The 18,572-nt window shown below is 36.1% G+C and overlaps 1 protein-coding gene across 3 annotated transcripts in view; it reads left to right on the top strand.

Moving 5' to 3' along the window:
• The window catches only part of HBS1L (HBS1 like translational GTPase), a 70,766-nt gene extending 55,322 nt beyond the window's left edge, over positions 1-15,444 (top strand). For 2 of the 3 annotated variants that reach the window (XM_036413594.2, XM_036413596.2), the window contains 6 exons: positions 986-1,090; positions 4,161-4,251; positions 5,596-5,704; positions 11,171-11,271; positions 14,027-14,171; positions 15,322-15,444. In XM_036413594.2, the coding sequence (XP_036269487.1) occupies positions 986-1,090; positions 4,161-4,251; positions 5,596-5,704; positions 11,171-11,271; positions 14,027-14,171; positions 15,322-15,333 (563 nt within the window). In that variant the 3' untranslated portion in view covers positions 15,334-15,444. Of the gene's footprint in view, positions 1-985; positions 1,091-4,160; positions 4,252-5,595; positions 5,705-11,170; positions 11,272-14,026; positions 14,172-15,321 lie in introns of those variants that run through there. The other variant, XM_036413599.2, reaches the window with a different exon arrangement.
• The last annotated feature ends 3,128 nt before the right edge of the window (positions 15,445-18,572 follow it).

Raw genomic sequence — 18,572 nt, 5'->3', positions numbered from 1 at the left:
CTTGGTTTCTGTGACCCACTTTCTCCTGCTCTCCTTTCTATGTCTTTGACCTCTCTATATCTTCTCTGTGCTCCTCTTCTTCTTGTCTGTTAACTAGTGTTCTGTTGTTTCAGTCCTCTTACTCTATATGCTCCTTTTGTACAGACATGCATGAGTTCATCTGCCTCTAGTGTCTTGATGCTTCCCAGATCTGTATCTCCAACCCATCTGTTCACATTCTCTAGATAAATGTACTACCTGCTCCTGGACATCCTCATAGGGAATGTGCTCCCATGGCCCCATTCTTATGGAATTTGGTGTGATTGGTACCCCCTGGAATGCATCTTCTCCACACGTATGTCTTGTAGACACTTCATTATTTCATGTGTTCCCTGGAAATTCAATATAAATGACACTAGGTCTTAGCACATCCCACATGTGGTTATAACTCTACACCTTTGCATATGAGGTTTTCTGGGTCAGCAGTGTTTTCCTGCTTCCCCTACCCATACACACAAGTTACCTGGTGATCTCCTGTTCCTTCTCCTTCCAAGTGCCCAGCTAAACTGTACTTGTTCCCCCTCAACATGGATTCTTCTATGTACCATTTTCTGTTTCTAAGTGTTCATTATAAGTAACATTTGTCTCTGGACTATGTAATTGTTTTTGTCTTCCTCTTCACTGGTGTAAACTCCTTATGGGTAGGTGATTATATTTTTATCTCTTTATCCCCAGAGTGCCTGGTACTTAGTAAACATTCAATATATATTTGGAGAAGAAATGAATTTCCAATTTTTAAAAATGTGAATATTTTTATTTGTAAGAAAATCAAAAGTAGAATGTGATATGCCATATTAGTAGATGTTAAAAATTCTGAGATTAACATTGATGTTCATTGAACTACAGTTTTATATATAACTGCTAGGGAACTAAATAGAGCTAATAGCATTAATCATCAGATTGCATTGCTATGTGAATCATTATAAGCTTTGGGTATGTTTTACAGATCAAGGATCTGGATTTTGTGTAACTGGGAAAATTGAAGCTGGTTATATCCAAACTGGTGACCGACTACTAGCAATGCCTCCTAATGAAACCTGTACAGCAAAAGGTATTCCTCTGCAAAATTCTTCTGCTAAATAACCCTTACGTTGAGACAGCAGATTTTAAAAAGTAGTGCAATTATTTACTCTAGAGTAAATAATCTCTTACTGAAATTGTAACTGACTGTCAAAATGATACTAACTGTTGAAGATAAAAATGTGAAAACATTAAACGATTTTTTTCTGTTGTGACTGTGTGTGTATATATATGTACCTATAGCATTCTAACTGTGGTAGCATTTTTTTTTTTGGACACTGATGTGAGAAGTCTGTTTAGGATTTAGCCAGATGTAGAGACACCTGACAGATACATTTAAAATAGTATTCGGTAGCAGAAATTAAGTCCAACCTAACTGGGCACTAAACAGTCAGTGGTAAAGCAGACTCCTGCAATCTGTTGTTTTGAAATGTATATTTCAAAATCACTATATGGTAACAGTTTTGATCATGTTTATACCCCCCCAAAAATTATAGGGAGACCTAAGAAAATAAGATGTAAATGTAGAGAATCCTGATGTTGAAAAGAGAAATTGTGAGCTAGTTTAAAGTACACCAATTATTGCTTTTGTACATAATCTAATATATGACCTTTCATGATGGCTGATGACTGTTCTCATCTTCTAATCATTTGATCTTACATGTATACATATTATTATTTTCTAAATTCTGCTTAAAAGTTTATAATGTTATACTTACCTTAAGATTAAATTTTTCAACTAAGTCTCGGACTTCAACTTAAAAATGAAGATCTGTTTATACTATAAAGTAATAGTATTTGTAACAATTTTAAACTAAAGTGTAATCTACTGGGAATGTTAAAAATTTTTTGAAATTTCAGTTCTTCTTCTGTTAATCTTGTTTATAATTTATATCCAGAGTTGTTTATAAATTTGAATGTACATTAAAAAATTAATTTGCTTATTACTTTAAAAGCTAATTTTCTAATGATTAGAAGAAATTAATGAATATGTGTCTAGATAATAGTGTTTAACCTACATTTAAAGATGAATAGGGGATGAAAGATAAAATTATTTCCATTTTACTTTTTTCTTTTGACTTGCTTAGGGATCATGAAAATTCTGTTTAGATAAACAATAATACATATACATTTTTTTAAAAAGTTGCAGGTTCAGATATCTTATTTTTCAAAATGATCAAGAGCTACAATAGTTTTGAAATACTGGTTTATGTTAGCAAGCTTTTTTGAGAATAGGAAGTGTTTTTTTTAATAACCAGTAGACATGAATTAAAACCATGTTTTTAAAATTATCCATGGACCTTACAGATTGACTACTTTGTGACAACTTGGTCACTTCTGAAAGTCCCACATTCTGTGCCTTACTCCTTCCTGTCACTTCCCTTCCAGAAAAACGCTACCCACTTGTCTTTAATTCACTGGTCTTAAAGAGACACTGTATGAGAAGCCCCTGGAGAGTATAGCACCCTCTCCTGAGAGCTGTGCTTCTACCTCAGCATGGAGGCTCTCCGTTCTCAATTTCTAATTCTGTGCTTTGCTTCATTTATTTGGTTGTTTAATGCATACTTCTATCTGAACACTTTAGGTGCTACTGTGGCTCATTAACCAGCTGTGTCCTAAAAGAGAGAAGTGACTAAATCTGCAACCAACAAGTGGAAATTCTTAATTATGTTTTTGCCTTATTAACATTATCAAGTGTATGGAGTGTTGAAAACGAACTTTTTGTGTGTGTAATGTCTGTCTAGTGAAGAAGGTCTTCAAGAAGATAGATATCATATATAGGACAGTATAACATGTCTGGGGGCAGAAAATTAGATTATATATTATCTGTAGATTTTTTATATGGTTAATTGAACTTCTGGTATGAATGCCTTTCCATCTTAAATTAAAGCAATCTCTAGTATATGTTAAGTAGCTAGCTCCTTCAATGCCACATTTCATAGAAAAATCATGGCCATTTAAAATCTACATTTAAAAACTAAATGTAATTAGTTGAAAATTTAGCAAATATTCCGTAATATCTGAATTGTTAACAGTTTTAGAGTCAAGGACCTCTTTGATACCTTGATGAAAATTATGGCTCTCTTCTCAGAGTAATTCAGATGTGCATATAATTGAAATTTTGAATAAAAGCATAGGTTGTTTTAGAGCCCTTAAAGTTCTTGAATTTTCAAAAAGTCTTAAAGAAACTCGCATAAGTGTATTCTACCTCGGAAAAATAAGTATTTTCAGAAATATGTGGGTAAATTATAATTTACTAAAAACATGTCATTTAAGAACTATTCCACAGTTGTTGCCTTTCATTACTGTTTTCATCACAAGACTAAACTCCCAGTGGAAAGGAGCTTACCCCATATACTCAACCCATGGAATCATAAAATAAGATATTACGTTTAAGTCTTTGAATAAGGCAGTGGAGCATTGCCCTTCCAGTTATTCTCCAGGCTAATCCCTAGGTAATAAAGGTATGTGGCAGCACCTGGGATTATTTTTAAATTAAAATTTTACACTATTAATCTCTTTTTATATAACCAGTTATCACTGTGCATCTCTCTGTCTCTGGGCAGCCATTCTTTTGAGACAAGAATTAGTGAAAGGGTCTGCCAAGAGCACATCTGACTGAGCAGTGATGCCCGTGGCTCCTTGATGAACACTGGCGTTGGTTTAGGTGGTTGTCTAATTCTACGTAAAACAGAAGACTAGACAGCTTCCCCAGTCCCATTTTTTATGTTATTAAAAGTAATTGGAGCTGTATTGTTATACCTACATCTACTAATATAACAAAATATTTGAATGGGGCCTGTTTAGTTAATATACTCAGTTGTGTAAATGAGTTTAAAATTCTTGATTGAAAAAACAGAAATCAGCCTTTTATGGACAAATATAAGTCACTTTATGTTTAAGGTGGTTTGCCAGAGGAGTCAATTGTAGAGGAAGTGCGTCTTCCTTAGCATTCACAGTTACTCTTCTCACTCTCGATCCATTCATATTGAAAATGATGAGTAGTGACTGATGAGGCACAAATCAGCCAAACTCTCTTGGTTGTTATGGTTCGATATTGAGGTGTTTCATTGTATTCTTTGGTTCTTACTCATTTCCAGGAATCACTCTGCATGATGAACCTGTTGATTGGGCAGCAGCAGGCGATCATGTTAGTCTTACGTTGGTTGGGATGGATATCATCAAAATTAAGTGAGTGAAAAATGAACTTAACCATTGTTTTAGACATAGGACCTCAAAACATATACATTTTGCATTTGACCAGTTCAAATGAAATAATAAGTATTAATTCTGAATTTTATTTTGGCCAAAATCAGGCACTGTGGAAGTATAAGAATAATAAGCAAACCTACTTAAAATTAAAATCAATGCATGTCAGCTCACATACTTTAAGTGAAAGGTGTTGTGTATGAAAATGATAGCCTATTTAATAAAAGAGTAATATGCAAATTGACCGTCACTCCAAGACACAAGATGGCTGCCCCCATGTGGTCAAAGATGGCTGCCCCCATATGGTCAAAGATGGCCGCCTCTTGTGGACACAAGATGGCTGCCCCATGTGGACACAAGGTGGCCGCCACAAGATGGTCTAGGGGTAGAGCAGTTGTGGGCAATCAGACCAGCAGGGTAGGGCAATTAGAGGTTATCAGGCCTGCAGGAAAGGGCAGTTGGGGAGGACCAGGCCTGCAAAAGAGGGCAGTTTGGGTGACCAGGCCAGCAGGGGAGGGCAGTTTGGGGGACCAGACCTGCAAAAGAGGGCAGTTAGGGGTGACCAGGCCTGCAGGGGAGGGCAGTTGGGGGCAACCAGGCTGATAAGGGAGGACAGTTAGGGGTTACCAGGCCACCAGGGGAGGGCACTTCTGGGTGATGAGGCCTGCAGGGGAGGGCAGTTAGGGGCAATTGGGCCAGCAGCAGAACAGTTAGGCATCTATCAGGCTGGCAGGGGAGTGGTTAGCACATGTGTCAAACACAAGGCCCGCGGGCCAAATCCGTCCCGCCAGGCCTTGCAATGTGGCCCGCACCGCACTGTCATCACTGCACTCCACTGCGTTTCCATCACAATGACAGTTTATGACTGTTCAGTAAACCATTCTGCCCGCGATTTAGGCTGGATTTTAGATTTTGGCCCCTTCTCTGATTGAGTTCGACACCCCTAGGTTAGAGGGTGATCAGGCAGGCAGGCAAGTGAGTGGTTGGGAGCCAGTACTCCTGTATTGTGAGAGGGATGTCCGCCTACCCATTTATGCCTGATTCCAACCGGATTACGCATAAAAGGGCAGGCGGACATCCCTCAAGGGGTCCCAGATTGGAGAGGGTACAGGCTCAGCTGAGGAACACTTCCAACCCCTGTGCATGAATTTCATGCACCAGGCCTCTAGTAAGGTATAAAGCCAGACTTCGACCCAGAAGGGAATATTTAGAAAAAGACCCTAATTTGCTTGCTTGTTTTACTTAGTAAATGATTGTAGGGGTAATCCTATTAGATGTATATTTATTTGTCCTTCAACTACCTTCTCTTCTTTTTTTTTCTTACAGTGTTGGCTGCATATTTTGTGGTCCCAAAGAACCCATTAAAGCTTGCACTCGGTTCAGAGCCCGAATTCTCATCTTTAATATTGAAATTCCTATCACTAAAGGATTTCCTGTAAGTTTCAAAATGTTCAGTGTGTACTGTTTTTACAAATTCAAAGTCACTTTATCCTAAAAAATAATATATATATATATATATATATATATATATATATATATATATATTACAATTGATAGTGCTGTGGTTATTTTCAGCTAACATCTTATTACTCTAATCCAGAAAAATATGAAATTAGAATTTGAAAATCATTTTTATTTTTACTTTTTGTTTTGATCCTAGAGCCTGAATATTTTTCAAAGAGACATTGAATAGATATCTCATAATCAATAGGATACAAATTGATGTTAATAATATATCTCATCTAGGGAAATTGGTAGATCCTTTTTCACTGTTCTAAAGGTTACCTAATTGTAAATTGTTTTTTTTCTGTTTTTTTTTGTTTGTTTGTTTTAATATGCTTATTTGTAGTTTTTCTTTTTATAAAATTGATACATTGTTAGAGAAAACCTTGAAAAACACAAAAATAAACTTAGTAAGATTGTTCTATAATTGCATAATCCATGAATATATACTCTTCACATTTCGGTATGTTTTTCTGTGTACGTGCTGTCTACCTATTGGTATTTATGGATATATTCAACTATGCTTGCCATAGGGTAAACTTTTTTTTGGGGGGGGGGGGGCAGTGAGCAGCCACTAATTTGGCCAATTTTATTTATTTATTTATTTATTTATTTATTTATTTATTTATTTATTTATTTTCCTAGTTAAACCTAAGCTTAAGCCTAGTTAAGCCTAAGCCTAGTTAAGCCTAAGCCTAGTTAAACCTAAGCCTAAGCCTAGTTAAGCCTAGTTAAGCCTAAGCCTAAACCTAAGCTTAGTTAAGCCTAAGCCTAAGCCTAGTTAAGCCTAAGCCTAAGCCTAATTAAGCCTAAACCTAAGCCTAAGCCTAGTGAAGCCTAAGCCTAGTTAAACCTAAGCCTAAGCCTAGCTAAGCATAAGCCTAGTTAAGCCTAAGCCTAAACCTAAGCCTAGTTAAACCTAAGCCTAAGCCCTGTTAAGCCTAAGCCTGAGCCTAGTGAAGCTTAAGCCTAAAACTAGTTAAGACTAAGACTACTTAAGCCTAATCCTAGTTAAACCTTAGCCTAGTTAAGCCTAAGCCTAAACCTAGTGAAGACTAAGCCTAAATCTAGTTAAGACTAAGACTAGTTAAGCCTAAACCTAGTTAAGACTAAGACTAGTTAAACCTAAGCCTAAGCCTAGTTAATCCTAAGCCTAAGCCCTATTAAGCCTAAGCCTAAGCTAGTTAAACATAAGCCTAAGCCTAGTTAAGCCTAAGCCTAGTTAAGCTTAAGCCTAGTTAAGCCTAAGCTTAAGCCTAGTTAAGCCTAAGCCTAAACCTAGTTAAGACTAAGACTAGTTAAGCCTAAGCCTAGTTAAACCTAAGCCTAGTTAAGCCTAAACCTAATCCTAAGCCTGTCTAGTTAAGCTTAAGCCTAAACCTAGTTAAGACTAAGACTAGTTAAGCCTAAGCCTAGTTAAACCTAAGCCTAGTTAAGCCTAAACCTAATCCTAAGCCTAAACCTAGTTAAGACTAAGACTAGTTAAGCCTAAGCCTAGTTAAACCTAAGCCTAGCTAAGCCTAAACCTAATCCTAAGCCTAAATCTAGTTAAGCTTAAGCCTAAACCTAGTTAAGACTAAGACTAGTTAAGCCTAAGCCTAGTTAAACCTAAGCCTAGTTAAACCTAAGCCTAGTTAAGCCTAAGCCTAGTTAAGCCTAAGCCTAAGCCTAGTTAAACCTAAGCCCTGTTAAGCCTAAGCCTAGTGAATCTTAAGCCTAAGCCTAGTTAAGCCTAAGCCTAAACCTAAGCCTAGTGAAGCTTAAGCCTAAGCCTAGTTAAGCCTAAGCCTAAACTTAGTTAAGACTAAGACTAGTTAAGCCTAAGCTTAAGCCTAGTTAAGCCTAAGCCTAAGCCTAGTTAAGCCTAAGCCTAGTTAAGCCTAAGCCTAGTTAAGCCTAAGCCTAAACCTAGTTAAGCCTAAGCCTAAACCTAGTTAAGACTAAGGCTAGTTAAGCCTAAGCCTAGTTAAACCTAAGCCTAGTTAAACCTAAGCCTAGTTAAGCCTAAGACTACTTAAGCCTAATCCTAGTTAAACCTAAGCCTAGTTAAGCCTAAGCCTAAACCTAGTTAAGACTAAGACTAGTTAAGCCTAAACCTAGTTAAACCTAAGCCTAGTTAAGCCTAAGCTTAAGCCTAGTTAAGCCTAAGCCTAAGCCTAGTTAAGCCTAAGCCTAGTTAAGCCTAAACCTAGTTAAACCTAAGCCTAGTTAAGCCTAAGCTTAAGCCTAGTTAAGATTAAGCCTAAACCTAGTTAAGACTAAGACTAGTTAAGCCTAAACCTAGTTAAGACTAAGACTAGTTAAGCCTAAACCTAGTTAAACCTAAGCTTAGTTAAGCCTAAGCCTAGTTAAACCTAAGCCTAAGCCCTGTTAAGCCTAAGCCTAGTTAAGCCTAAACCTAGCCTAAGCCCTGATAAGCCTAAGCCTAAGCTAGTTAAACCTAACCCTAAGCCTAGTTAAGCCTAAACCTAATCCTAAGCCTAAGCCTAGTTAAGCCTAAACCTAGTTAAGCCTAAGCCTAAGCCTAGTTAAGCCTAAGCCTAGTTAAGCCTAAGCCTAAACCTAGTTAAGCCTAAACCTAATCCTAAACCTAGTTAAGCCTAAACCTAAGCCAAAGGGTAAACTTAATTGTGCTGAAGCAACACCTTGAGACTGCATGCTGTGAGGTTGGTTTGCTGGTTTCATGGACCAGCTTCATTTGAAACATACACATTTATGGGAAGAGGATGATTTTATGCTATAATGTTACTTATCCAGAAAAGGTACTGCTACTTGTGCATAGCATGAATTCCTTGTCTTATGTGTAATTTTTTTCAGATATTCAGGCCATACTCTGTTTATAGGTTGATAACTTGTTTTTGTCACTTAAACAAGCATTTTTTTCCCATCAGACTTTTTTTTTTTTTCCTTGATCAGCTTATATAGTACAGATTCTGCATGACAGTAAAAAAAAAATATATATATATATATATTCCTCAGTGGAATTAAATGGCTTCCCTTTGAAAATATAAACAGTTCACCATTCAGTGCATCTTTGCAATAAAAGTAAGACAGTAATAGTAATGGATCTTTAAACTTTAAGTTAGTGATAGTACTTAAAGGGTTAAACATACATTTATTCAGCTAATTTAAATTCATTTTATATTTATACCCTTTTATTTGAATCATGTGCTTTGCTGATAATTTTTGTAATCCTATGTAAATTAGATCATATAAAATGTTTATAAGATACTGTTTAAGTATTTTAGTTTTATAATTATATCCCATTTCTCCCATAAGCTAAAAAAGGGAGTAGAAGCTTCTCTCCAAAAAAACAACAACCCTGTTATAGATGAAAATATTTAATTTTTAAATATTCAAAATGCATGTATTGATAGGCTAAGAACTACAACTTAATTGCTATGAACAAATGGCGCTAATTCTTAGAAAGCAGTATGTACAGGAGAAGCTGGAGAGGTTGATTTCTGCATGTTTTTACTCATGCAGCAATAATTTTTGCCAATGGAGAGGTACAGAGGTCAAGAAGTCAGTAGTTACTTTGAATAGTAATACTGTTTTCCTGTCTACTGTAGTTTCTTAAAAATAAGTTTGAATTGAAAGTTTTTCAGTGTTTCTTAATGAGATCGCTCTCACGTGTATTGATTCACGAATGCAGGATGAAACGTGTTTCAGAAAAGCAGTCACATTTTGTTATTGTCCACTTCCTGGGGGAAGAAACCTTTCCAAGTGTAATTTTTAACCAAGAAAAGCCTTCCTATGTAATTAAAATTTTACTATTTAGGGAGTTATTTATTATTGCTATATAAATACAGGGTGATGCAAAAGTAGTTTACAGTTGTGAGTATATGAAACACAGTTTTTTATTGTATCAGCCATTCTTAAGTGTTTAGTTTAGTGACATAAAGTACATTCACATTGTTATATATTCACCAACACCATCCATTTCAAGACCCTTTTCCTTATCCCAAACTAAAACTCCCTACCCATTAAACATTAACTCCCCTTTCCTGCCCTGTCCCCTGGTAATCACTATTCCACTTTCTGTCTCTGAATTTGACTATTCTAGGTACCTTATATAAATAGAATCAAATACTATTTACCCTTTTGCACCTTGCTTATTTTACTTCATAGGATGTTTTCAAGGTTCATCCATGTTATAGCATGCATCAAAATTTCAGTCATGTTTAAGGCTGAATAATATTCCATTTTATGTAAATGCCACATTTTGTTTATTTATTCAGTTATTGATGGTGCCCTGAACTCCTACCTCCTTCTTTGGGAAATAACCCTTAAATTTTTCTTTAAGAAATTTCCTTTTCTCATTGACTTATTATGCTACTTAACAGATTATGTAGCTCATTATAGTTTATAAAACACTAGACAATTTAATTATTTCAACCCATATGAAGTACAGAATCTTAAACCTTATCTAAAACTCTTCAGGCTTCTGTATTCAGAATATGCAAACTATTTTAGTCAGGAAATTTCAGAATAGAAGTGTCAGTGTTTCTTCAGGAAAATAGCATAATATGGCACTTATAAACCACTTAAACGTTTGGTAACTTGGCCACTTTCTGGGTATTTGATTTTTCCACTAACCTAGGCTGTAGACATAGTATACACTCAGTCCTTACTATTTGAATGGAGGACAGCCTAACTCTGATTCCAGTTGACCTCAGCAAAAATTTGTCTCTGACACACGTCACCATAACCACATTAGGTTACTTAGCCTTTTTGATATTAAATTTTCTTATATATAAAACATGAACAATAATATGTAATGTTTGGCCATCAATTAACTGAAGTTTACCATTTTAAAGTGGCTAGGCACTACTTTAACATCTGATTTTCCTCATTTTAGTGATAAGGATCCTGAAGCTGGGCTGTTGGGGATAAAGAGGGGTTAAAGGACTTGTGACAGATTGTACAGCTGGAAAATGTGGAGTTAAGATTTGAACTTGGATCTGTCTGACTTCAAAGCCATTCTGAACTCCCTTGTAATATTTTATTCTCATTATCCAACAGTGAATATATTAATTCTTGCTTTAATGTCACATGATTCCCCTCCCCTAATTTTTATGATTTTTGTTGAACACCTTTTGTACCAGTCACTGTCTTTGATCCTTTTTAATTCTCATCTCACCCTGTAAGGAAGGTTATGCAATTCACTAAAGTATACACAGTGAATGGTGGTGATGTTTGAACTGCCTCCCATGACCTTTTCCCCCTCGTAAATTGGAGAATGAGCTAATTAGAATGGTGAGACAACGAGGAGGCAACTGGGAATCCTAACAACCTTAGGCAGTAGTGCTGCATTTAATATAATTAAATGTGAGCAAGTACTAGGCCAGAGATGCTGTGGTAAGCAATTATTCAGGGTTACAATGCTTTGTTTTAGGTGCTGTTACACTACCAGACTGTCAGTGAGCCTGCTGTTATTAAACGATTGATTAGCGTCTTGAACAAAAGCACGGGTGAGGTCACCAAGAAGAAGCCTAAGTAAGTGTTTTAATGAATAAGTAATAAACACAAGCAATTTAAGCAAATTTCTTATAGTTTAATTATTTTGTGTAATATTTTTAGGGGTGGTAAGTAAACTCTCTTTTTACTTCTTCCAGAAATCATTTTTTAAGAACTAAATTAAAACAAACACAAAAATAAGTATTTAAGCTCCTATTTAGGTATGAATGCTAAATATAATTTCTGTTCTGCATTGTGGTAATGGTGGGGTGTGATTGTAAATAAAATGGAAATATATGTATCTAGCAATGTAAAAATAAAGGCATTTAAAAAAAAAACAATCCTACATTTTAAAAGATAAACTTGGATTATGCCTAGCCACTGGTTCCAAATTCCAGCTGCGCGTTCTTAACTTCCTTGTCTTCTCCTTACAGAGAGTCATTCCCTATGCTAAGAACACCAGGGAGAAAGCGCACTACACACACTGTAGCTCCCAGTTTCTCCACCTGGAAAGTATTTTCCCTCTGCTCAGTGTCCACCTGGAACCATAGCTGAGCTCATCACATCACGTTGGTCCTCTCTGCTTACTGTTAATAGCTAGGCCGAGGTGGGGACCATTCCTCTTTGGCTGGGACAAGGCTAGCACTTTCAAAGGAAAGAACTTAAGTTCTTACCCTAAATCAAGGCTAACCACAGTTTGGCTTGGCTGCTTCAGCCTTGGGGTTTTCCTCCCTTCTTCTCTATGGGGAATCCCACCCAAAATCCCCTTTTTTCTGTCCTTGGCTATTCCTCCTCATCTGCACCTGTGTAAGAGGCCAAAGGTGGTTAGTGGGTTAATGGGTTGGCTGCAAGTGGAAGAGAGAATCTTCACACTGCCCTAAACCATGCCTGTTCCTCCATTAGTTATAAAGGGCTTCTTGTCTCGTAAAGATCCTTGTTTATTTTTAACCTCAGCCTTCAGTTCCTAGCATGAGTGTCTGCTGTAATGTGCTGAGAAATGTGCTAAGGACTAACATTTCTGGAGGACTGTTGTTTCATAGGCTCCATCATGAATGCTTTCACATGTTTATATGCTCAGGAACCATATGAAGTAGGTACTATTATTTTCCCCATTTTTTGGATGAGGAAACTGAAGGTTAGAGAGGTTGTATCACATGTTGAAGATCACAGAACTAGCAAATAGCAGAGCTAGCATTTTAACACGGTTCACGTAAGTCACATTCTTTTTGACTGGAGCCAGGTTGTTTGACTCAGACAAGTGATACAGAGAATTCTCAATCTGAAATTGTCCCATCAAATCTACTCCTGAATTCCCCCTCCTGCTATAAGTCCTAGCTCAGTGATATTAGGTCTTAATATATTCTCATGTTAGCTTTCCCTGTCACCTTGTTTATAATTTAGTCCTTTCCTCCTATTTTGCACCAATGCCTTTTGGCCTTTTTCTTTTTTTCCACTAAAGACACTTTGCTTTATATGGAATGGAATTGAACTTTCTAGAAACTAAGTGCAAATCATAAAGTATTGGATCTTCTCCTTCCTAAGGAATGAGACTTTGGCCTGAAACGGTCTAAAAACAATATTTGGAAATTTTGTAATACTAGTAGCTTATTCTGTCAGTCTGTCTCTGAACTAATTTTTCAGAAGATGAGTCTGTGATTGTTGTTCTCTGTCTTTCTAGAGCAGATAAAAATTAAATTAGAGAACAATGTCAAAATGCCCCCTGTTGGGTTCTGCTTCTTATAGTAAATAAGGGTGTTGTGTCGGTGCATTTTTTTGACTTTTGTTGGTTGGCTTATCTGTGTGAACCTGCCCATGCCCCTTCATTTCCTACAAATATCATATTGTGGGAAAATCTTATGTGATTATGTCCTGAACCTTTGATAAAGAACTGATTTCTGTGTTCACACTAGGAGATGACTCTCTCTAAAAAGATAACTTCAACACATAATTTATTAATTAGAATTTTACTAGGGAAAACATAGGGCATTGCATTCCTCTTGTAAAGTACAAGTGCCTCCATTTCTTGATTAGATAATTGAAACTGTTTCATTGAGGGAATGACAGGGAAGGCTTTGACAGAGGAGGTTTGAGCATACTTTACGTTATAACATCCTCTCAGGGATAGCTTTACATTTAAAAGATTGGTAAAATAAATATATTAGAGAGACAGAAAGATGAACTAATATTTCTTAAAATATATGTATAGTCTAGCCGGCATGGCTCAGTGATTGAGTGTCGACCTATGAACTACCGTGTTTCCCCGAAAATAAGACATCCTCCGAAAATAAGACCTAGCGCATGGAAAGATAAGACATCCCCTGAAAATAAGACCTAGTGCAACTTTGGGAGAAAAAATTAATACAAGACACTGTCTTATTTTCTGGGAAACAGGGTAGGAGGTCACGGTTCAATTCCCTGTCAGGGCACATGCCTGGGTTGCAGGCTTCATCCCCAGTGTGGGACTTACAGAAGGCAGCCCATCAATGGTTCTCTCTCATCATTGATGCTACTCTTGCTCTCTCCCTCTCACTTCCTCTCTGAAATCAATAAAAATATTATATATATATATATATATATATATATATATATATGAACTAATCTAGAATTTCTGATTTTTTTTCAACCTAGAAAAATTTAAAGAACACATTTTCATTTTAAGAAAAATTTATTATTTTAAGTTTTTGAAAGACTAAGTTGATTTGTTGATTGAGTTTGAAATATTTATTTTTCAGATTGTTTATTACATTTACTTACCTCTATTGAATATTCATTTTTTCCTTTCTTTTCTTGTTAGGTTGTTGACTAAAGGTCAGAATGCGTTGGTAGAGCTACAGACACAAAGACCAGTGGCTCTTGAGTTATACAAAGACTTTAAGGAACTGGGAAGGTTCATGCTACGCTACAGCGGTTCTACAGTAGCTGCTGGGGTAGTCACTGAGGTATTGTAAAGTAACTCATTGTGTGTCCATGGTTATGATGTCTTTTTCTACTTTTTAAGGTTGACTAATGAGATTTTTATGGCTTAAGGAAAACACAATTATGGTATTATAAAATGTTTAAATTTATATAAAAAACATTTTAAAAATGGGAAGAAATGTTTGGTCTTAGAATTTCCCACAATGAGACTTCAAAACCATGTTCTCCATCAGTAACATGGCTCAAAATTAAAGGAAATCTATTGAAAAGTCTGTAAGTGTGCAATCCAAATTATGAGAATACAGACTTTGAAAGTCAAATAAGTTGGGCAGTAATTTCATTTAATAGAAGAGCCCACATTAACATTTGTTCTTTATATGACTGGCTTTCAGGACATTTGAAATGATTCATTCAAAAAGTTCAGTTAATATATTAGTAATGTTTCTGAAGCAGACCTGTTATGTAATGTGAGGTGCACCTGAATTATGGAGAAACTAGCCAGAAATGAACCAAAAAAACTTCAGTAATTTAAATTTTCTTCTACACTATCATGATCAAAATAAGTTTGATGAATATTATATTTTAAGGGGGATTTACTCATATAATTATTTTCTGCATGAATTGTATTCGTCACTTAACTGTATGTATACTTTGAACAGAGGGCTTTAGGTTGTAGCACAATCCAGTTACATGTGTGTCATATAAAGACTCTGGAGTTAAACTGCCCAAGTATATGTTACTGCTCTGCTGATTCCTAGCAGCATAAGCACAACACTTCTCCCTTGATTTATTCTTCTCTAAAGATGGGTAATGAGCTCTGCCTCCAGGAGCTGTGGTTGTGAAATGAAATGATTAGTGGAAAGACTTGGCACAGTAATTGACACACATAAACCATTCCATAAATGCTGTCTCATATCATTGTCATTAACATCACATCTAATCTGCCAAAGCACTCTTTATAAAAGCACATTCTAAAAATAAGATGCAGTCCCTTGTGGGAAATAATGGAGTGATTATAGTTAATCTCAGAAATATATGACTAGGGAAGGGAACAGTGACAAGAAAAAGGAAAAAAAAATCATCTTAATAAAATGATTTCACTGCCATTTGCCTGTTGTTGGCCTTTTAATATGATTGATTGAATTTTAGCAAATATGTTTTTCTCCTTTACAGATAAAAGAATGATGGGTCAGAACTTCTCCAGTGTTTCCAAATGCAAGGATATAACTAAGCTATGTTTTTAAAGAATCCAGCTGTTCAACTAAAGGAACAATGTGCAATTGGTATTATTTTTAATGAGAGAGAAAATTAAAGCTATAATTAGCAGCAAAGAAGTATTGATTATCACTCCTGGAAAAATTTCAAGTTGCCAAACCATCTTTCCACTTGAAATGTTAGTAAATGGATTAACTTTGCTAAGATTTATGGAAAGGAAACTATCTGAAATATGTATTAGAAGAATTGAATCATCATGAAATGAACTCAACTTCCAGCCAAACTACGGAATGTTTACAGTTTTCTTTTGGTTTTCAACTCTACTGCATACATTTTGGAAAAATAATTAAATTGGGTGGTTGAGATAGTTAATATTTGACCAGTGCAAATTTTTTTTGTTAACTCTTAAGGAAAGATTTATTGAAGGTTATAATCATAAAGGTATTTTGTGTTGAGCATAAGAATGTTCTTTCTCCAACAAGTAAACTTTTGAAAGATTAGGTTGGAATTAGTGGAAACTCTTCCTTTGTTATCCAAACTATTATTTAAGGTGTAAAGCCAACTAATAAAATATCTTAGTTTGAGCATAATAGCAAAATGTGTTTTGTTTCTTAAATGTATATGAGATTCTTTACTACTGACTTTGGGGTTTAATGGGATATTTTTTTCTTTTCCTTTTTAAAAAAAAAATGTCTTTATTGATTTTAGAAAGAGAGCGAGCAAGGCAGAGGGGGAGAGAGAGAAAAAAAATCAATGTGAGAGGAGAACATCGATCTGCTACCTCATGCAAGCACCCTACCCTGGGTCTAGCCTGCAACCTGGTCATGTGGCCTGACTGGGTATCGAACTAGCAACCCTTTAGTACATAGGACAGTGCTCAACTAACTGAGCCACAATGACCAGGGTTTTTGGGGTCTTTTTCACTTATGAGTTTCCCAATTCTTTCTCATGAATTCTTGCTTTTTATCTTACTAGCAGGTCAAATTTAGTCTCATCCATTTTTTAACCATAACTTTTTTTTTTCATTCTCATTTTTAAAACTACATACGTGATAATTTTTTCTTTATCTAGCATGCCTTATAAACTGTAAGTCCCTGTATGAATCATGTTTTTATTTTAAATATATTTTATTGATTTTAGAGAGGAAAAGGGCGAGGGAGAGAAAGATAGAAACATCAATGATGAGAGAGAATCATTGGTTGGCTGTCTCCTGCACACCCCACACCTGGGATCGAGTCCACAACCCAGGCATGTGTCCTGATCATAAGCCAACAAGAGTCAAGGTTTTCTTAAAGTGTCAACAACAAACTCCAAGGCATATTTACATAACAAGTGTCATTGGGCTGCTTCCTGGGTACAGGTTGCTTTTGGGTAGATTTCATCCGCAGCTGAGCCTAGAATTCTGATTTGATGGACCATATAACTTTTAAAGTTGGGGAACGGTGTGATCAGGCTTACCATCAACAATAGCAATTTTTTCTTCTTAATTGAAAAATATCATTCATGATAAAGTGCACAGAGCATAAATGTGCTGCTTAGTGAGTGATCACTAGGTGAACACACCCATATAATAAATATATTTCTTTATTAAGAAGTATTTGTGTACCTGTTACTTATAGAGTGAACTTGCTAAGGCAAGAAAGTGTTTGTTTATTATATTTAGCAGGAATTTAATAGCTGCTCCTCACAGAAACTTAATTTCAAGTGACTTAAGTACCATTAGCCCCGGCTTTGACTCAGTCTTGATGGAGCAGCTCACAATGTCTGCAAGGACTCATCTGTACTCTGCTTTCTCTAGGGTTGGTTTGCACTCAGACTCCAAACAGACCTCCTGGGATTCTACATTTAGATCCTTTGACCCTCATTCAGGGCAAGGGCAGGCTAATATATAGTCTTTTTCCAGAAGCCCTAGAAACATGTCATTCATTACTTCCTTGGGGCAATCTTGGGATTGGATGTGAAATGAATACCACTCAAAATGCACAGGCTTGCTTGCTGCAGCAACAGACCACACACCTTGGTGCTTCTTAGTAAGAAGGTGTTGGGGGCAGGGAGAGCTTAAAGAATTTGCGCGTGGTTAGGTAATTTTGAGGAGGGCTCATGTGAACAAGGGTTTCTTGTCAGAAAGTGGGAAGAATTTTGCAATTGGGTATCAATTTTTATCTATTGTAGCACAGAGAAATGGAACAAGGTAAAGCAGCAGTTGCACAGGTTAGCCACCAGAGGGGGTTGCCCAGTCATTTTTGTGGTTTGCACAGTGACTTGGTCATTCTCACTTCAAGTTCCGTATCTGACAGGAGATCTGGGAGCTGTTCCATGTACAGCCGGAAAACAACGTGGCCTCGCACGTGGCCTCGCTACAAGTGCGGGGCCAGCTTTTAGTCTCTCTCTTACATTGAAACCCCTGAAATGTATGTAGAAACAAAATACTGTAATGAAATAAGTCAATGAAATTATACCTCAAACATGGGGACATAAAGTATGGAAGAGTAGGCAATATGTTTAGATTTTCTCTTAAAAGGATAGACTCACACTGCAAAGCGAATGATATGCTATTTACCAAAGATACGTCTAAAATAAAATAAGAGATTGCAAGAAAAAGAGGCACAAATGTATCAGAGAAGTAAAAGTTACTATATGGCAGTGGGTGTCTACCAGGTGCCAGGCAATTTTCACACAGTAGTTCAGTTAATATGACATTTTTATAATTATATGAGGCAGGCATTATTAACCTCAATCCTTAGGTGAGAAGACTGAAGTTGAATAAAAACAAATCAATTACAGAGCCATGATTTGAATTGGTATTGAAGCCTGACTGATAGGCATGTCATTACACTGCATTGTCTCTAGACACCAGGAATAACAGTACTGGACTAAGAATTTAAAGTAAGCAAACAAACAAAAAGCCCTGTGATAAAGAGATCCATTTCATATCGATAAGAGGCACAACCATGGGTACAAAAATGAAACTAAAGTACAAAATAGAATCAAAATGCATAATGAAAATTTACTAGAAGTAAAAAAATTAAAAGATATAAATAAAATTATCAAGAGATTCTCAACAGCCCTGTCTCATACATACATCATGGAAACAGAAGGTCACAGAGGACTTGGAACATAATAAGGTAGAAAGACTGAGCATATAGTAAAAAAATGCAGATATAAATCAGGTTTTCTTCAAGAATTTGATAATGAGGTAAATACTACTC

Source organism: Pipistrellus kuhlii, unplaced genomic scaffold (assembly GCF_014108245.1).
Source record: "Pipistrellus kuhlii isolate mPipKuh1 unplaced genomic scaffold, mPipKuh1.p scaffold_m20_p_5, whole genome shotgun sequence".
In the NCBI taxonomy this organism is placed as follows: Eukaryota; Metazoa; Chordata; class Mammalia; order Chiroptera; family Vespertilionidae; genus Pipistrellus; species Pipistrellus kuhlii.
The sequence above is the reverse complement of the archived record's forward strand: the minus strand, read 5'-3'. Positions and strand labels throughout refer to the sequence as shown.